The following is a 21,718-nucleotide window of genomic DNA, read 5'->3' as shown; positions in this document are numbered from 1 at the left end:
CTTGAAACTGTCTCCCATTATCCGAGATCAATCGCCGGGGTATGCCGAAGCGACATACTATATTCTTCCATAAGAATTTCAAAACCTCTTGCTCGGTGATTTTAGCCAAGGGCTCGGCTTCCACCCATTTGGAGAAGTAATCCACAGCCACCAACAGGAATTTTTTTTGGGCCCGAGCAACTGGCAATGGGCCGACTATATCCATACCCCACTGATCAAAAGGACAAGACGCCCAAATAGGCTTCATAGGAGTGGCTGGGCTATGCTGAAAGTTGGAATGATGTTGACAGCTTTCACAAGTTCGGACCACTCGAGCTGAATCATGGTGAAGAGTCGGCCACCAGAACCCGGCTAGCATCGCTTTCCGAGCTAGAGATGTCCCCCCCAAATGCTCACCACAGCATCCTTCATGAATCTCTTGAAGAACATAAATCTCTTCCTTCCCGCTCAAACACTTCAACAATGGTCCCTGGAATGATCTCCTGTATAAGATATTATTTAAGAGAACAAACCTGGGGGCTTGTCTTTTTATTTTCTGTGCTCGAGCTCTCTCCTCGGGCAATTCATTGTCCCGAATGAATTTGATCAGAGGGGTCATCCAAGAATCCTCGGGTATTGTCAACATTTCTTCTTCTTCAATAGTTAAAACTGCTCGGGAAACAAATAAAACCTCCCGGGTGCTGTCTTCCGACAAAGAAGCAGCCATTTTTGCTAGGGCATCAGCCTCTCCATTTTCTTCTCGGGGTATCTGTTCGATGCTCCAATCCACAAACACTACTGTCTGGGCTTTGATGAGATGCAAATATTTGAGCATTTTGTCGTCCTTGACCTCATACGTGCCCTTGATCTGCTGAGTAATCAACTGTGAATCGGAATACAATATAATACTAGCCGCTCCAATTTCTCGGGCAGCCCGGACGCCGGCTAGAACAGCCTCATATTCTGCTTCATTATTTGTTACCCTGGAACCAATTTTGACTGCCAATTTAATCTTCTCTCCCGATGGGGAGATTATCACGACTCCTACTCCACATCCAACCAGGCAAGAAGCCCCGTCTACAAACACCCTTCATCTTTCTTCCTCAGCAGGTTGAATCATCTCAGATAGGAAATCGGATAAAGCCTGCGCTTTTATGGCCAACCGGGGCTTATACTCAATATCGTATTCCCCCAATTCCACATTCCATTTGATCATCCGCCCAGATACTTCAGAATGTGTCATAATTCTTCCAAGCGGGCTGTTAGTAAGAACGATAATAGGATGCGATAGAAAATAAGGCCGCAATTTCCGGGCAGTCACAACTAAAGCCAAGGCCATCTTCTCCACTTCACTATACCGCAGCTCGGGACCTCTTAGGGCGTGACTGACATAATAGACATGCTTTTGATCCGAGCCTTCTTCTTTTATTAGGACAGAGCTGACAGCATATTCAGTAGTGGATAAATAGACAAACAATTTATCCCCGGGCTCAGGCTTTACCAGAACTGGAAGCTCAGCTAGATGCTTTTTAAGATCTTGGAAAGCTTGCTCGCACTTGTCATCCCATCCGAATTTTTGGGCTTTTCTGAGAACCTGAAAGAAAGGATAACTTCTGTGGGCTGACCGAGATATAAACCGAGATAGGGAGGCAATCCTCCCGGTCAGCTTCTGCACTTCTTTGACAGATCGGGGAGAAGGCATACATAAGACGGACTTCACTTTTTCTTGGTTGACCTCGATCCCCCGCTCTGTCACTATAAAGACCAAGAACTTACCACTCTTGACTCTGAAAATACATTTAGCGGGATTGAGCTTGATCCCATAAGATGTCAGAGTGGTAAAGGTTTCTTCCAAATCATCGATAAAATTCATCACCTCTTTTGACTTTCCCAAAATATCGTCCACATAAACCTCCAGATTCCTTCCCAGCTGCTTCTCAAAGACTTTATCCATTAAACGCTGATATGTGGCCCCTGCATTTTTCAACCCGAAAGGCATCACAACATAACAAAATGTACCTCCCGAGGTGATGAAACTGGCCTTATCTTGATCATTTTTTGCTAAGGGAATTTGATGATATCCCTGATAGGCGTCCATTAAACTGAGCAGCTCGAAGCCCGAGGTGGAATCCACCAACTGGTCAATCCGGGGCAATGGGTAATGATCCTTGGGACAAGCCTTATTGAGTTCCCGAAAATCAACACACATCCTCCATTTCCCGGCAGCTTTGGGTACCAGCACCACATTCGAGAGCCATGTAGGAAATTGTACCTCCCGGATGTGGCCGGCTTGCAGCAACTCTTTCACCTGTTCCTCAATAACTTTGTCTTTCTCGGGACCAAAGTGTCTCTTCTTCTGTTTGATCGGGCGAGCTCCCGGGTGGATATATCGAGGTCTCGGGCCACCTGGATCTGTCGGTCTGGTCCTATCTCCACAGCTTCCTGTTCTTCCTCTGCCACAAAGTGGACTTCTCCTTTCTCCACTCCACCCTTCCAAACTTCCTCCACCCTGGGTTTCTTCCCCTCCTTTTTTGATTTGCCCTGATCTGCCCGGATACCTTCCACATAACATTTTCGGGAAGAGGGTTGATCTCCACGAACTTCTCCCACCTGGTTCCCCACTGGAAATTTGATCTTTTGATGATAAGTAGATGCTACTGCCCTCAACTCATTCATGGCCGGCCTCCCCAGAATGATATTGTAAGATGATGGGGAGTCCACCACTGTGAAGGTGGTCATGACCGTTTTCTTGATGTCCCGGGAGCCTAGAGTGAGTGGCAGAACAATTTCTCCCTCCGGATAAACTGCATGTCCCGCAAAACCAAAAAGGGCAGTCTCCACAGCTTCCAACTTAAACCCTTGCAAATCCATCTGCACTAAGGCATCTTTGAAAATCACATTGACTGAACTGCCGGAATCCACGAAGACTCTCAGGATGTCGTAATTGGCCACCCGGGCTTGGATAACCAAAGCGTCATTGTGGGGCATGTTTATTCCCTTCAGGTCCTCCGGGCCAAAACTGATCACGACCTCTTTCCTTCTAGATCCCTCCACCTCCAGACACTCCCGCCTACTTCTTGATTTCCTGGCCCGATTTGAATCTCCATCGGTGGATCCTCCCGATATCATCTTAATCACTCCAGCAACAAGGGACGAAGGGCTCCTCTTCTCAGGTTCCGGCTCCCTCCTCCTACCCATATGATTTCTCGGGTTGTTTCTTGAGTCTACTCGAGCATGAGATACTGGCGGCCGGGGGGTCCAAGGTGGACCTCTCGACCTTTTGGTGTACTGGTCATGCCCCTGGTTGGTGGGTGGGACATAACTTCTTTTCAAAGCCTTACAATTCTCGGTGTTATGCTGACACACACCATGCCTGGTGCAAAATCCACTTTTCCCGGGTTGGGACAGCTGATGACTGGGAATCGGATCCCTACTGCATTCCTGCACTTCTCTTTCTCGGATAATTTTCAAAGGCACATGCGGGGAAAAGTGCCCTGGATTACCCCGCCGTGGTCCCCTCTCCTCGGGCTTAGGTGCCCGGTCCCCTCTTTCCTTCCTGATGGCTTCCCTCTTTTGTTTCTGGGCTTCTTCCATATTGATATACTTCTCTGCCCTAGACAGCAAATCCTCAAAATCTTCAGGCACTTTTTTCGTTAATGACTTGAAGAACTCACTCTCTTTTAGGCCTTGAGTGAAGGCAGTAGTTTTTGTCTCTGCAGCACAAGTTGGCACATCCAAGGCCACTTTGTTAAACCTCTTGATATACATCCTCAAACTTTCCTCCGGTCCCTGTCTCACTTCGAACAAACTGAAAGCAGTTTTCTTATATTTCTTACTGCTGCTGAAATGGTGTAAGAAGGCTTTCTGAAAATCCTCAAATGATTTAATACTCAATGGAGCCAATCCGTCAAACCATCTCTGAGCTGAGTCCACCAGCGTGGTTAAAAACACTTTACACTTGATCCTATCAGTGTAACAGTGCAGCATAGCCATATTCTCGAACCTGGCCAGGTGTTCTTCCGGGTCCTCGTTTCCATCATACGCCCTTACTTTAGCAGATTTAAAGTTTCCAGGAAGAGGTTCCCGGATGATAGCCTCAGCAAACGGGCGTCCTTTGACAGACGTCCGAGAAGAACCACGATTTTCCAGCTGTCCTTCCAGGACTTTCATTTTCTGTTTTAACTCCAGCATTTCCTCGACCATCGTTGGTGACTTAGAACCAGCAGAGGATTCCTCCACTTCTCCCCTCTTCTCCTCCTCCCTCAATTCTTGCTGCTGCTCCTGCTCTTTTTCTGGTTCTTTCTCGAGTGGTATATCATGGTGGGAAGCTTCCCGCCTGACCATAGCTCTCTCTATGGCTTCGTTAATGCGTCTATCAAACTCCGCTGGAGTCATAGTGATATGATCGGGAGGGGCGTCCTCTTGTCTTGAATGATTCGCGTCAACTCCCTGGACCCGGGAAGTGTTCTGGTTAGTTTTCCTCGTGTGAGCCATATCAACGCCTTAGTCTCAACTTCCCACAGACGGCGCCAATGATGTGATCCGGGTAAAATGGATGAGCAGGGTCGGGTGCTCCACCGGGTCAAATCAAGAATTTATAGTGTTGTTTAGGAAAATGAGCAAGGTAGATGGCTTCGATCGTGACCTGCAAACAATGAAAGGAACTCGTGAATGGGCGCCGGAAGGGTGTCCGGCGTGACCACTCCGATGCTTAAGTCAGCAGGGTTGTCGAGAGGGAACTTAAAGCAATATGTATGGATGCTTGAGAGTGAAGAAATTTCAGACCTGTAAAATGTCAACGATACCTGCTATTTGAAGAGAAGCTAGGGCTACCTTGATGCGCGTGCTCACCTACTACCTGTACCCTCGGACGTTGACGGCCTGTCGGGTCCCTTTCTACCCGATAGTTTCGTGGGTACTCCAAGAATAAGGGACGTTGACTGCATGTCCAGTCCCTTTCTTCTCCATATTTTCGGGGATACGTTCAGGCGGAAGACGTTGACTTCCCGCCAAGTCGCTTTCTGCCTTACAATCTGTAAGATCCTCTAAGTAAGTTACTCGAGTATTGAGCCCTCGGCTTCAGCATGAAAGCCCGGTCCCTAGTTGCTCGGGAGGTAAGTAAATACCCGGTCATGCATGAAGCGCCCAGTCGCGTGAGTAACAATCGCCCTCCCGGTTTCTATAGGGGCTACTCAATGACATTTCCCGGGTCCTCCAGGACCCGAGCCCTTATAGGGGTATCACCACTATAATAAGTTCTTATAATAATTTTTATCTAATAAAAGAAGGGGTATTTTTGTTTGTCTATTTAAATGATCCATGTAGTTATTCTAAGGTAGTATGTTGGGTTTTTTTTATAATTAATGTAAAAAAAATAATTTCAAAAATAATTTTTTTAAAAAAAATATTTGCAAAACTAGTTTAATCCGCGCTTACAAAACGCGGACGCTCCACGTGGATGAACGTCCAGGCTTAGATATATTATTATTCATTATTATTTATTATTATTTTATTATTATTTTATTATTTAATATTATTTATTATTATTTTGTGATGTTACGTAAGTTTATAATTATTATTTACTAGTATTTAACCCGTGCGATGCACGGGATGATATTATTAAAAATTAGTGAAAAGTGAATAAATATTTAAATTTTTAAAAATAATACAATTATAAAAAATAAAAATAAAAACTATTTTTTCACTAATTTTAAAATTTTTCTTATATACCACGCATGTCGATTAATTTTTTTGGTTTAATAATCACTATACTATATCAAAATTTTAGATCGTGTTAGCCTAAGGCAATAACATGATGTTTATCGTGTTTAGTGTATTGATGTCGGCCATCAACCTTAATACATATTGTATTATTTATTTTTCGAGAAGCTATATATTATTATTTTTTAACATGTGATAAGAAAATATTTTTAAATCACATTCAATAAAATTAATAAAAAATACTTTTTTTAAAATTCAGTAATTTCGTCTAAATCCACATTCACAAACAATTTTGTGACATGACACGTGTTTGACACATTTGAATGATAACAATAATTTTTTCATCAATATCTTTATCCAAATGGGTTGTGATTTAATTTACAAAATCTTTTCGTAATATACACAACATCCTATTACTCCGAAAGAAAAATGAAACATTTGATCATAAGTAGATTATGCATAAATCATAAAAGTTATTTTATTAACATTTACTACATGTATTCCAAAATAATGTCAACAAATTTTAAAAGGTGTCTTCTAATAAGATGTTTGCTTACTTTAGAATTGATTTAATCATTTCTCTTACGGGACATTATACTATCATGTATCCGTGAACTTTGTAATATAAAAGAAAATTATCACATCAGTAATAAATAATAATTAAAATTTTGTATAAATAGAAGAATAATATTTTTTATTTCTTGAAAATTATTGTAATATAAAAGAAAATTATCAAACTTAATGTCTCGTTGTTTCCATATATAGGTATTTCATAACAACGAACAAATCTAATTTAAACGAACATTACATCTTGAAAGGATTCAACTCATATATGGTGCTGAAAATAAGATTCATTTCAGAATTCAATTTTGGAATAGATAAATTTAATAAGATAAATTTTAATAAAATTGGTTTCTAATATAATATGCAATATTGTATTATTTATAATTTAAAATTCAAATAACACATCTCAAGGGACAAAAAAAAGTATACGTTGGATGTTTTTGACAGAATTACAACATACATTAACTCTTTCAAATTATGGAAATCCGAATTGCATACATGGAGTGTCAAACATTTCTGATTATTGAGGGTAATATACATGTGTATCGAAAGTAATTTAATGTCCATTTGAAATTCTTTTGAATCTATCTCTTTTAATTTTCTTGTTCTATCTTATTTGAATTTTTAAGGAGACAAATCAAGATATACAATATACATATGATTTCTGGAAGAAAACTACAATGCAATAATTCTTTAAAATTAAGGTAATTTCGAAATAATATGTATTTGGGATAAAAAATTTATGATTATTAAATAGTACATTAATGTCCACTGGAATACTTTATTGTAATGATAATTTTTAACACTCAACCAATTTTATTTTCAGAAAATTTAAATAAAATAATTAAATATATTATTTCTTTTTTAGTAAGTATTTTGAGAAATAAATTACTTAAAATAGCAAAATTTATTTTTGGATGATTTACTTCATGAATGATATTGAACATTGCAATCAGTTTTATTTTAAATTTATTTATATAGTTTTACTTAAACTGATTGATATAATTAATGCAAATTTTTTTAATAATGTTTACTTTTTCAATATAGTTTAGTGTTAATTTGAGTAAAAAAATAAAAAAATATTTAATACATAAATTATATTTGAATTAATATAAAAATTAATTAAATTCAAAATTGAATTAAATGAATTGATATAATCAATGCAAACAATAATTGAAGTGATCATTTATTGCAGTGCACATATTTCAATATTGATGATAAATCTTTCCTTTTATAGAAATGACATTTTGGCGGGAAATTACTATTTTTGGCAAAAACTCTGCTTTTATATATATATATAGATTAGTATTTTAAATAATTAATTTAATAAAAATATATTATTATTATTTATTATAATTTTAATTATTAATTTAATTAGAATGAAAAATATAAATATTTATAATATATGTTAATTATTAAATATTTTGTATTATTTGGTTGGGTGATTGAAAGATTAGAGATACGAGAAGATTGAAAAAAAAACGTACATAAAATCAATATTTTAAAATTTGAGAGGATGGAAAAATATATTTATTGTTTCATTTTAAATTGTTGTTCCATTTTAAAAATATGAGATTATTAAAATATGAGTGAATTGAAAAATATTTTTTTATTTTTAAATTATTATTTCAAGAAAACGTACATAAAATCAATTGGTCAAAAGGATATTTTAGGAAGACCAATTTCGAATTCTCTCAAAATTATATAAACACATATTTCATAAAAAAAATTAATTGTAAAACATATAATTATATATAATCGGTTTATTATTATTAACAGATTTATTAAATAAATCAATTTATAAAAATAAGAAGACCAAAAGTGAAGGAAGCAAGCAAGTATTAATAATTACTTGTATAATATATTAATATTGTATTTTTATGTTGTGATTAATATTTTATTTTAATGTTTTGATTGAAATTCAATTAATAATAAGAGCTTAAATAGAAAATAAACAATGTACATTTACAAATAGAATGAAAATATTGTAATTCAATGTAAGTTTTATCGATAATATATGTTAAAATTAAACATCTTATTGGTATATTAATGAAAGACTAATATTTTTATTTTCCTTAATTTCTCCCTTCAATTCTCTCATAACTCTAATTTTTCAATCATCAAACCAAATAATACAAAATATTTAATAATTAACATATATTATAAATATTTATATTTTCTATTTTTCATTCGAATTAAATTAAATAAATAATAATAATAATGATAATTATATATTTATAAATATACTTTCACGCCGTTCGAGTTTTTATGTTGCGATTGAAATAAAATTAATAATAATAACTTAAATAGAAAATAAACAATGTAAATTTAATAATAGCATGAAAATATTATAATAATAGAATGAAAATATTATAATACAATGTAAGTTTCATCGATATTATATGTTAAAATTAAACCTCTTATTGGTGTTTTGGTGAAAGATTATTATTTTTATTATCCTTAATTTTCTCACTTCAATCTTCTCATATCTTTTTAATTTTCTCATTTCAATCTTCTCATATCTCTAATTTTTCAATCACCTAATCAAATAATACAAAATATTTAATAATTAACATATATTATAAATATTTATATTTTATATTTTTTATTCGAATTAAATTAATAATTAAAAAATAATAATAATAATATATTCGAATTAAATTAATTATTTAAAATAATAAAAATAATAATAATAAAGAAGTTACGTACGATCACAAAATAATAATAAATAATATTAAATAATAATATAATAATAAATAATATTAAATAATAATAATAAAATAATAATATATCTACGTGGAAGCGTGGACGCTCGTCCACGTGGAGCGTTCGCGCTTTATAACTAGGATTAAATTAGTTTTACAAATATATTTTTTAAAAATTATTTTTGAAATTAAATTTTTTTTTACATTAATTATAGAAAAAACCCGTAGTGTGTTGCGTTATGACCTAACACAAAAGTAGTACCATAACACAAAATCTAGAGATGGTCTCACGAATCTTTATCTGTGAGACGGGTCAAATCCATCGATATTCACAATAAAAAGTAATATTTTTTCATGGATGATCTAAAAAAGAGATCAGTCTCACAAAATACGACACGTGAGATAGTCTCACACAAGTTTTTGCCCAAAATCTAAAAATCCAAAATAATTTAGCCCAAATTTAATTTTGCACTTGTGAGGTTCGCATAGCTAGATTAAAACTGACATGACCTCATACAAATATCCCGTTAATAGTGTAGAATAGTATAATGAAATTGAAAGAGACTTTTATTACAAAAATATATATACATTGGGATTTCGTATCATAATTTACGAAAATTCATAGTCATATATCCCTAAATTTATTTATTTTTTTGTTGGCGATATATCAATTTTTTTTAATAATATAAAACAAGGTGATTCCGCCAACTTGAACCAATGTTTTTTTTACAGCGGGCTTGATGAATGAAAACCACGACAATAAAGAAACTGTACGAATTTTAGATTTTTTAATCAATAACCAACATTTTGTCCATCTGATTCATCATACAATCATTTAAAATCAATCAATCCATTGATTGCATCTATAGAAAATGCACTGCCAACATTGAAATATCTAACAAAATACAAGAACAAAGTCAATTAATAGAGAAATCTGCTGGTAACAAACCAGAAACAAACTGTCAAATGGGCTTGGACAAAACAAAACAGTTCAAGTGGCAGGTCTCTCTTGCACACGGGCATTTCCTTGTTGCGCTCGATGAAGCAGGCGTAAGCGGGAAAGGAGTTGATAAAGAGGTTGGCTACTATCAACACCACTTAGGCTTTTGAAACTTCCCATGAACCCACACTCGTTTCATGACCTTCCCATTCTTGCGGTTTACTGACTTCACACAGCAGTATTCAAGTTCTACCTACAATAAAAGAGATTAAGTCCCGTCATCGTGAAGAACAAAAGTGCTTTCAGGAGTTTAAACTACCGTGTTTTCAATGGTTGTTAAAGAATGTCATTTCAATTTGTACAAGACAATCGAGCACATTAACGGCACTTCCAGTATTAGCCAACCCTCATTTCTATGATTTTTACAAAAAAAAAGGTGCTACACTTCTACTAAACAAGTGTCTTTACAAGGATTATACCACGATGAAGCCAGCAGCAGAAGTTAAGTTTCTCACAGCATCCAAGCAGAAGAAATAAGAGCGCGTTCCATCTGATCGCAAGTACTCTCTATAACCAACTCTTTGTTCAGGTTTAAATCGAAGCATAGTCATATCATAAAGACCTGATGTCATCACAAACAATCATGTCATCAGGTTCATACAGCCCCGGACAGGGCAGAAACCCACCATGGAATGAAATTTTCAAATAATCCCTTTTGTAAGCCGTTACCATAATCCCTGAACAAAATCAGCCCCCCCGGCTTTAGAGCAGAAAAGCAATGAGCAATGGCCTTAGGCATCCCGTGAAATGGTAAAGCGGATAAAGTAAATACCTGCCACATAAATGTAGATAAAATTTTCCTACTCTAACAAACTTAGATATATATTTGGGTTGTGTAGGCAACAATTGACAGAACATATAAATGAAACTGTAATGTACCATAGTAATGAAATCCACTCCTCCAATGCAACATTTATTTTCGCCAAAGTTGGATGGATTGAGGCCATTTATCTTATTACTGCTGCTTGCACCTGGATAATCCCCAAAGTAGAGTCACTTATCACCAAGTTTATTAAAAAGTTGATAATAAAGCATTTGACACCTGGAAATCCAAAATTACATGTCTGCGAGAAACTTTTTGAGCAACTTTTGCAGGCCAACCACGATGGAAATCCAAATGTTGAAAAATCGCATTGGAACGGATAGAAACGACTTTTATTAGAGATTGAGTTAGTATCACCAATTACATCTTTAGCCCTCTCAAGAGCTTCATTACTGCAATCACAGGCATATATAGTGATGCTATCCTGTCCACTGCAAGAAAAGGAACAAAAATTCAGAAAAAATTAACAGGCGAACAGAAAGAACTCCATTAATGTAAAATTAATAAATAATTCTTGAGAAGAAATACCTTACGAATAACTAAAAAATGCAAAATAACATATAATGAACACCACAAAAAAATGTGTCGATTTAGGTGAAAGCTGAAAATTAACGAATTGTCAATGCAATTTTGTCTAATTAAACTAACATAAAAGAGAGAAAATTTGTTAAAAGAAACATGCTTGTTATGACCTAGAGATAATACAATGCTTCGTACTGATCTACTTATGAAGTCAGAAATATATTTGTGTAGTGATATATCAGCATGTCTTGGTCATGTTTTTGTTCTAATTATTGAACAGACTTGATAAATTGGCGTGATTGTTTGAATTTTCTTTCTGAACATAGCATTTCCATCTTTAATCCGTTAGATGAATTATAAAATAGATACTAAAAAAAAAATCAAGTTTAAGATGCCAAGCACGATTCGAGTAACTTAATAATAGTATCTGCTACAATGCCAAATGTAATCTCATCGAGTTCATTATTATGTGACCCAGAGCACTTGCTAGTACAAATGGTGTATTAAAAATTATGTGTTAGACACACACACATATGAACATACATATACATATCAATCATGAATTTCTATGACAATATAACAACTGCGCTCTGTCTTCCAGTATTTAATTAAAATCCATTTTGTCCAGTGAACATATTCAGTTTATTTTTCCAATTCAATGAGTTCTGACGTTGACATAGAGATAATTTCAATAGATTCTTTAGAAAAAAGTTTGAAATTGCACATTGTAATCCATATTTTTAAAATATAAAATAATGTTTGCAGTTTGGGATCAAATAATTTTTATGTGTACCACTTTAATATGAGTGATGTCAAATTTTATAAATATTCTTCTTATGATTTTGATTTCGACTATGATTAGAGTAATTTCCAATGTAAATAACAGTTCAAAAGAACTGATACCCCTGTTGGTTGGGCTCAGTATGTGACCATGATTTGCCTAAATCTCATCACACATTGACCAAGTGAAGTAACCACTTATCGAAGGCTGCCACTAATAAGGGGTTAGTTTGCTGACAGGGAGTTCTAAAAATTGGAAGACCAAAACAGCAAATGTAGATGATGGAAAAGAATCAAGATTCAAGCTTACCGCAGTATCGGTAACACTGTACTTCCATTACCACAACCCAATTCCAAAACCTTTGAATCATCCTTGCAAGATGCTAACTCTGGAAATTCTTTCAACAAGTATCGCCTCTCCTGCATACAATGACTATTTAACATAAGCATCAACCCAAGGAAATTAAAAACTAAAACAAATGGAATGACCGAGCTTGAAATCATACACAAAGATGGGGTTAAGGTGATGAAAAAGAGAAGGTAAGTCCTATCAAAATCTCTCAGCAGGGACGAATTAAATTTACCACCTAGCCAATCAGTAACAAGCAGATGATCGTCTAACATATTGTAGAACAAAGACAAACTCATTAAACAAATGCCACAAACAAGAAGGAAATACTCTGTCAACAAGAAATAATTCAAGCCAGTGATGATGACTCAATGTGTGGAATTCCCTGAGGCTTAGCAGAGACAACCAATTAACAAAAAACCCATGATCCATAACGCAAGAAATTCCTCATCAAAACCTTTAACGGTTACCAGATTGATGAAAATGTTCTAACAACGATTCATGAAAACAGCCCATGATCCAATTTCGCATACCTGGAAGAACTTGCCAGTGGAGTGACGATAATGAAACTTTTCCCAAGCTTCGGAATCATGGTTTTGACTAGCTGTGTCTTCCGAAGAGCAAGGGAGCAAGTGGAATCGAAGGGATGGATCGCTTTCGACTTCTTCTTTGAATTGATCCCACTCGAAATCTTTGGAGAAGTAACTCTGGGCTTGGCAATTACTTCTGCTCATTGTTGGTTGGGGAACTCAAGATTGTGCATTTTAGCTGGTTTACTATGAATGAGTTAAATTTATATTTTGTTATTATAAATTTTCACTCTTTTTTTAATTTGTAAATTAGATTTTTTTATTTTAATTTTTAGATAGAAATAGTAAAAAATACAAAAAAAAATAGATTAAATTTGAAAACATTAAAAAATTATAATAACAAAAACTATATATATACACCAAAAATTACAATAATTTTATTATTATATTTCATTTTGTAAATAATTTATCAAGGTATTGAGTCTAAATATATTAATATAGTTTGCATTATATAATTTACATTTTTTATCCTAAATATCATACTATACAAATAAAGCAAAACTAATTAAAATTTTAAAGTAATTGATGCATTTTTTGAAATATTAAAATTTATATATGTGTGTATGTGTGGTGTGTGAATGTGTGATTTAAATAAGTTATGCTTGTAGTCATATTGAATTATGAGAAAATATTTTTGCGATATAATAATATATATCAAGCTATTTTGATTTTCAAATATTAAAATAAGATTTTATATAATTTATAAGTCTAACAACAATATTTATTTAAAGACTTTATAATATAAGCTCGGTCAATGTGCTTTTATTTGTAGATAAAAATTATAAAATTACACATTTACATAAAAAATAAATATGAAAACATATAAATATATATTACACCATTTACATCTAAGTAAAAATTATCTGTAATATTGCATTTCACTGTGTTATATTTATTTCGTTTTGTAATTTTATTATTTTTTCGAATGAGAGTTAACGAAACAACTATATAAATTCATAAATTTTGTTTTTAGTCATTTATATTTAATTTTTTGTGATTTTATATCGTATATTATTTAATTATTTTAATTAAATTTTAATAATGATTTTATCGAAATTATTTTTAATTTATCACTTCGACACATTAATTAATGCCACGTGATTACGAGAAGTCGAGGAAAATTTCACGCAGCAATTAGCACCGGCTGAGTAACTTACGAGAATATAGCAGCACAGAAGAACTGCCGTTATCCAAAAGGAGTAGGGTTTTGGCAATTTGCATGTAGGGTTCATGATTATGTGTGCATTTCTGTTTTGATTATTTACCTCCCAGATTCAGAATCACTCCCCTTATCCCACTGTTGAGAAATTCAGCCGCCGGAAAACGCTACTGAAAAGGACGGTGTGTGAAGAATATTTTCGGGTGATGGCAATGGACCAATAGGCTGTGTCGGGTATTATAATGGAAGGCAGCTTTTGAATTTGATTTTGTCAAATGAAATCTTTTCACATTTGTATTCTCATTCAGATACGATGGATTACATGTGATGTTACTTTTTGTTTCAGTCAAGAAAGAGAGAAATTCGTGTGACAAACGTTTTCTGTACATTTGTTCTGTTAGAGTGTTGAAGATTTTATTTAACGTGGTGAAGTCGATGGATCTGCAACAGCATGTTTTCCTCGATCCTGCCTCTCGGGGAACCAGAGGCAAACGGTGGGTTGAGAAGTGTTGTATGCTCTAATTTTTGTATGCGCCTAACTGGGCTGAATTGAGACTCATTTGAAAATTATGTGCCAGGATGACGAAGTTGCTTGATGATGAACTTGAAGAGGACGAGGTCTTCTGGAATCAAGACGCTCTCAAAGAGGTAATGTATGGTGGAAAACTTGGTTTTGCCATCAAATAGTTTCCAGGTGGTTGGTTTTATCGGGTGCCTGAGGATTATCATGTTGCACAACCTCAAAATGAGGTTTTGCTTCGTGCTATTGAGATTATTTTGAGGAAAACGCAAAAACGACAACCATGGTGATATTAGGCATGACTAAGGAAACAATGTGTTATGAGTGAAGGCGCTTAGCCGTTGGAGTCAATAGAGACATAAATTTATTTGGACATTTATATTGGTGAAGACTGAAGAGCTTGTTCTGCCTGATTATTGCATGAGACAATTATTTGTATTCATCCTCCCAAATTCTTATTGGACTGAGTTTTCTCTGAAATTATTTCCAGGAGGAGAATGATGTCGAATATGAGGAAGAAGCAGAGGTTGCTGATGTTTATGATAGTGATTTTGATGACGATGTAAGCTCTATATTTTCATGAGGTCGTCGTTTTCATCCTCATCTGTTTACCATTCTACTTAATTTTTAATTTGAATTGGTACGCTCTATTACAGGAGCCTGAGGCAGATGCAGAAGTGGAAAATGAACCAGATGAGAGGTCTGTCTCTTTATTCTTCAATATAAAGTGAAGTACACCTTATTTCTGTATATTCTGACTTGCTCAAATTTTTTATGAGAAGGACAAGGACAAAAAAGAAATTGATATTTCCAGGAAAGCCAGCCCCTGAAGAAGAAGAAAAACAAGGTGCTGTCCAAGATAGAAAAGGCACCTGAAGATGAGAAAATTTCAGAGCAGTCCACTCCTGATGAACATCATGAAGTTCCTGATGATGCTGAGATGGAGAAAATAGTTAGAAAATCAACCAGAACTTCTGTCATTATCCGGCAAGCCGAGAGGGATGCGATACGTGCAGCATTGCAATCTACTACGAAGGTATTGTTTTAGTTTATGATAAAGCTCTTTAGCATAGGTAACCAAACTGCTGTACGGAATGAACAAGAATTCAATTGTGATAATTTTCCAAAGGTAATTTTGTGTGGTGCAGCATTTAGTTTCGCGTGGTCGAAAAAGAGCCTGTTGAATATGATGCTTAATATTTGATGTACAAATCGGTGGAAACTCAACTCTCAAGAAACATTTGGTGTTAAAAACTCGGAAATATGTTGTCTTTGAAAAAATTCACAGGCACAGGTTTGTAAAAATGCACGACTAAATATTCTCATTGTATAGACTAACTGGAAAATTACAAGGACTTTTGTGAAGGTCTAAACATGAGATCCTGACGTGATTTCTAGCCATTCTTAAAAACGAAGTGTTGGAAACCTGTCTTCTTCATTATTATTGTTGGAGAAAGAAGGAATCTTATGAAGTATTTGACCACATCAAAGGAATTCTCAATTTCACGAAATAATGGAGTCAAAATGGATGATTGTGCTTGGTCTTTGCTTTTGTTTGATGATTGATTTTTTTTTAAAAATAAAGAAATCCGAAAGGATGATTCTTGTCTTTTGCTTATTCTTGGGTTGCATTGAAAAGTATGTTTTTTGTGTGTGTGTGTGTGTGTGTTGTCATCTACGTCATGATTTTAGAGTGAAAAATGTCTATTACATGATTTTTAAGCAGAAATTGAAAGTAGTGAAAATGAACAGTTGGGGCATATACCCAGGGCTCTTGTACATTTGTGGGTATTAGTGTCATGCCTTATTACTCAACCACGATTGTTCCACCCTTAACTCCTACCTCCGAAATCAATCACTTCTTTGTACCTTGTATGTCATGCCCACCTTGGCAACTCTAATGTTGATCTGAACTTGCTTTTGGAATATCGAGTACCATACTAATCTTATAATGAGGAAATTTCTGATAATTCTTCATCTTTAAAGTTTGGCAATGTTTGCTGGTTTCTATGTGATCTGGTGGTGTACATCCAACATCAAAAGCTACCTTATAAATCAGCAGAAAGTCCTGTTGCTCTGCAAAAAGAATCCGTTACATATATAACTGTGAGAAATTAGTCATTGCTATAAAACTACTCTACCGGTTTTTATTCTTATTTTTGTCCTGTAATCGTTCCCTACGTTTCAATTAGAATCTGTTTCTAAATGTTGAAATTATATCCATAAATGGGTGCAAGATTCACACCACATCTATAAAATCAACAAGCATGTCTGTAAGTCTAATTATGGCATAGAGTCTATTTACAGGAGGCTTAAAACTCTATGCGTTGTGCATCCTTAGGGCTTATTGACCAAAGAAAACTACGGTTTCTCATGTGAACCTATGATAAAATGGCTCTCTCTTCTCATCGTGTCATTGCCTATCTATCATTTACTTTCTTGTTCCATCAATTAGCACAGTTTGAGTTTGGCATTGTTATCAATACTGGTCCGGCAAGAACTTATGTGGTTTACATAGCAACATTTCTATTGTTATCTGTCTATTTTACTTTCAAATTATATTATCTTCAAAAACTTGTTTTAACTCAGCATGGGTATGTAAAGAATTGACAAACCCTAAAATGACCATTACTTGATGAACATATTTTTAACTTCCAGCCAATTAAAAAGAAAAAGGAAGGTGAGGAGAAAAGGATGTCCCAAGAAGAGATGCTTCTGGAAGCTGCTCAAACAGGTGCATTTCATGATATTCTGCGTAAAAGATTTTATTTATTTTGTCGAAGTGACCGTGTTAGCTTAATTCTACTTTTCAGTTGTATTTCATTAAAAAATTTATGCAGAGATTATGAATTTGAGAAACTTGGAGAGGGTATTAGCAAGAGAAGAAGAAGTGAAGAAAAGAGCTATTGTGCATAAACAAGTTTATAGTGGTCCCAAGATACAGTATCTTTCTAAAGATGGCAAGCCTCTTCTCTCTTCACTTCAAATGTCTTCACATCCATTTTTCCCCGTGCACAATTTTGTAGTTCAAGTATTGTTATTGGTTTTTGCTCAACATTTCTATTGATTGAATAGTAAATGGGACATTTATTATAGGTTCTTCATATCTAAATTTCACGGGTGGCTCATCATTTCCGTCAGAGATTTCAACCACTTCTATTCCATGTAAGAGAAAAATGCCCATGTTTTTAGCACGTATACTCTATATTAGTTTAACGCTCACATTCATAATGTCCTTGTGCTTAGCTTTAAGCATGTTACCTGCAGCAAAATTCAGTATTCTACAGTTTGCTATGTCTTAAGTCTTAACTGTCTAAGCAAATGGTGAGCTTAATTACTTGAAAAATCGTGAAAAGTACTTGTAAGTGTTATCTGTCTACTCACACCCTCTAGACCATTCACGCTGCTCATTTCCAGACCAACAGATTGCATTTCGACAATTACCTAGATTTGCCATTATTAACTTTTACTTACAGGTCAAAAGTTACTTCTGCTTCCTAGTCCTATTATGAGTTACTAATTTTATATTCTGATATTTCCAGATCCAGAGAAGGCATTCTGTGTCATTACTGGGCTGCCGGCCATGTAAGTATTTGCCTTTTATGAACTCAGAAAGCTGCATTGTATTCCATACAGATGGTGTGGTGTTTGTAAAGCCTATATTGCCTTGTATGACGTTTGCCCTAATTAGGTGTGTAAACAGTTATCAAGAATCAACCTATAAGCATCACCTCATTTTCATGTTCATCATCATTCGGATGGAGAAACTTGATGTTGGTGATCAATTAGTCATTCTTAAGTAAATTGGAGATGGAAGTCAGGCTTCTTTGAAAACAGACCTAATTGCTCCAATGAATGAAATTGTATACTAAAGACGAGAAAAATTCCGTGTTTGGTTCATTTATCCTGTGAACATGCTCAAATTGTCTTTCGTGAACAAACACAAGTTGTCTTGGGGAGCTTGGTTAGCTCAACCTTGCCTTGGCTGATAATGATAGGCATCTAGTATGTATGTTCTTTTTTCCTTGGCACATCTAAGGATCTAAGGGAAAGTGTTTGGGAAAGCCTGAATGTATGACAACTCATATTAGCACTAATTTAAAGACCTTTTCAAAGTATCGTTGAATACCATGAAGAGATAAACGGTATAATGTAGCAATTGAAAAAATATATCGATGCCATGTAGACACCTTTTCTTTGTATGTTCCTCTGTTACCATACAACTTCATCGGGTCATAATCACCCAAAGGCTATATCCTCATGTACTATCAGGTTCCTATAACTTCATTTTACCTTGAATATGCTTGTTTTTGCTATTAGATTCATCTGCTGCAACGAATTTTATAAAAATGTATTTTTACTCACTAAAATTCCAGTTACCGTGATCCGAAGACTCAATTACCTTATGCCACTAAAGAAGCATTCAAGATCATCCATGAACGGTTAGAAAATTTTCATCTTTTACGAATTTTTGTTTCCACGAGTTTTGTGTAACAAGAATATGTTTGCTTACCATTAAAATGCTGTGAGAAACTTTGCAATTGCTGGGTACAAATATTTTTATTCCATGTGATTGGAATGAGAAAAGTCATTAACAGTGTTATTTGTTCCTTACTTCTGTATGGCTGGCTATATGTATACACTTGATTATGTTTCTTGTTTTGTGTTAATGAATCCCAATGGATAATAAATTAGGAATAATTGAAATTTATTATAGTTATCTTTATTTGCTTGCTTATTTTAACTTTAAACTTAGACAACTTCTTTACTCAATATTATGAAACCAGATGTATTCTTAGGCAATTAATATACTAAATTTATATTTCCATGAAATTGTGCTTTTACCTTGTTCAGCCCTTAATTACTTGGTATTTTGTATGGGCCTTAAAATATGTTTGTGTGTTATTCTGTCAGATTAAGCAAACTTATAATGGTGTTGATTAAAAAATTTATATTGATAAGAAGGGAAGGGGAAGACAAGGAAGCATGAGTGTTAAAATTGGATACGTTAATCAACATTTGTAATCCAAGTTCCAAGGCAAGAATATAGATAAGAAGGGAAAGGGAAGATGTGGAAGCTCAAATGTCAAAATTAGATATGTTAATTAACATTTTTAATCAGAGTTCAAGACAAGAATAGAGTCGCAGTTTTTCAAATAGGATCCATTGCAAAAACTTTTCTGAACCATACGGTAATATGATATACATGCATCGGGGAAGAGCAAAAACTAGAACTTTTTTGGTATTTATTCACGAAAAATGGGACCGAGAAAAATTAAACAAGCTCTATGAAAAAATAATCTGTCTTATCTTCTTTTGTGAACCTGTTTGCTCCTATGTCACATAGATTATTGAAATGCTCTGTTCTGCAACAAAAAGTGAATCATGATGAGAAATAGTGATTTTCAGCTTCACATTGTTTTTTAAAAAACAAAATTCAGAATGTATGGTGAAAAAAGTGGAGCCACAAAACTTCCAAATACACAATGATGACTTAACTTTAGTTATAATTTGTATTAAGTAATTTTAATTTATCCTTTTATCTAGCCAATCTAATATGTTCCAACTCTTGGACGGTTTTCACATTGGTGCACTTGCACCCACACCTTCGTTAGTTGGTTGTTCAGCTTAGCTCCTTATCATAGCCCTTTGTAGTTTCTGTTGTAGTGCAAGTTCAATCACTTCCTCTAGCCACTGCTGGCGCGCATACTTGAAAACGAGCCCATGTATTCGGTGCAACAAGAAGTGAATCATGAAGTTTTGCAAAGAACTTAAACCTTCTCTTCTGTATTGTAGGTTTGCAGGAGAGAGGAGCTGCAGTAAGGACCGTGGGGCATTGGTGGGACTACTGTCCGATGCAACTTTTGAACGGAAGAGAAAGAGATCCATCATTCCTCACCACAGGGACATGTCTTCCTTTCCTCATCCTGCTCGTTTCCGAAGAATTCCTGCACTTGAAATTCAAGACTCGGACTAACCAAGATGCCCGAATATGTCGATATGTATACACACACACAAACTAGTTCGTGCATCGCGTGTTAGGCTGAATGCTGTTGATCATTTGTCATTTATTCATTTAAACTATACACACTGTCACACACACATTTATATAAATTGATCTCTTGCCATGGGCACCCAGCCATGAGGCAGCCATGACCACTTTATTTTTTAAAAAAACGTGATCGTTATTGATCCAGATACATGTTTTCTTCGAATAGTTCATCTCGTCATTGCACATGTTTTCCTTCAAATAACGCATCGATGTTGCTTGCGGCACATACTGAACAAGCTGTGGAGAATCGTATTGTTGTGTTGGAGAAGTTTTAATTTTTTAAAAAATAAAAGTGACAGTGACGCCACATGGGTTGGGTGCTCATGACCGCCCACAAGCTGTTGTCACGGGTCATATTTGTGAGACGGTTCTCTTATTTGGGTTGTTCATGAAAAAGTATTATTTTTTATGTCAAATGTATTACTTTTTATTGTGAATATGGGTAGGGTTGATCCGTCTCACAGATTAAGATCCGTGAAACGGTCTCATATGAGACTCACTCTTAAAATTATTATTTTTCTTTGTTATTGAATTTAGAAATCAGGTGCTTCTCATTGGTTGCTCACTTGCTCTGGTGATGTAACGAAAGATTATAACAAAAAGTATTAGCACATATAATACCAGTTCTTTTTTAAAGATATAGTAAATACTTAGTCTTGTTGATATAATTTTTTTTTATCTCCAAAGTATTTATTATTTTTAATTTTATTATGAAGAACAGTAGAACTACAAATTTCAAATGAAATTCCAAAAGAACCAAAATCCGAGATGTATTTGTTCTCAATAATTGTATAGTTCATTTTGAGATGATTATTTTTTTTAATGAATGAGACAGTTTTTACTCTCAAGACATACTACATTGTCAAAAGCTTCTCCATATTTATTATTAGTTACTCTGCACACGCGATGCGTGTGTGTACAGTTTTTTTATCATTATTGATAGACTAAAGTGAA

The 21,718-nt window shown here is 34.6% G+C and overlaps 2 protein-coding genes across 4 annotated transcripts; one reads left to right on the top strand and one right to left on the bottom strand.

Annotated features, from left to right (window-relative positions):
* Window positions 1-9,750: 9,750 nt before the first annotated feature.
* LOC140824183 (uncharacterized) lies at window positions 9,751-13,212 on the bottom strand. Of its 3 annotated transcripts, none has more exons than XM_073185789.1 (7): window positions 12,977-13,212; window positions 12,405-12,514; window positions 11,012-11,223; window positions 10,849-10,940; window positions 10,639-10,741; window positions 10,389-10,531; window positions 9,751-10,158 (listed from the first exon to the last, which is right to left on the bottom strand). In XM_073185789.1, the coding sequence occupies exons 1-7, from the start codon at window positions 13,175-13,177 to the stop codon at window positions 10,138-10,140; spliced, it is 882 nt and encodes a 293-aa protein (XP_073041890.1). In that variant the 5' UTR covers window positions 13,178-13,212; the 3' UTR covers window positions 9,751-10,137. The 3 variants fall into 3 exon arrangements, with proteins under 3 accessions (XP_073041890.1, XP_073041885.1, XP_073041881.1); XM_073185784.1 differs by having other exon boundaries at window positions 9,754-10,162; window positions 11,030-11,223; XM_073185780.1 differs by having other exon boundaries at window positions 9,755-10,162.
* Window positions 13,213-14,139: 927 nt separating this feature from the next.
* On the top strand, window positions 14,140-21,017 carry LOC140824176 (SWR1 complex subunit 2). Its single transcript, XM_073185773.1, is given in 13 exon segments — window positions 14,140-14,426; window positions 14,539-14,686; window positions 14,771-14,840; window positions 15,203-15,274; window positions 15,369-15,412; window positions 15,495-15,539; window positions 15,541-15,748; window positions 17,371-17,446; window positions 17,553-17,672; window positions 17,809-17,877; window positions 18,255-18,297; window positions 19,089-19,154; window positions 20,509-21,017. Coding segments are annotated over 12 exon segments (1,053 nt in total). The 5' UTR covers window positions 14,140-14,426; window positions 14,539-14,627; the 3' UTR covers window positions 20,690-21,017.
* Window positions 21,018-21,718: the final 701 nt, after the last annotated feature.

Source organism: Primulina eburnea, chromosome 1 (assembly GCF_022965805.1).
Source record: "Primulina eburnea isolate SZY01 chromosome 1, ASM2296580v1, whole genome shotgun sequence".
NCBI classification, from domain to species: Eukaryota; Viridiplantae; Streptophyta; class Magnoliopsida; order Lamiales; family Gesneriaceae; genus Primulina; species Primulina eburnea.
Note: the sequence above shows the minus strand (reverse complement) of the source record. Positions and strands in the feature narration are given on the sequence as shown.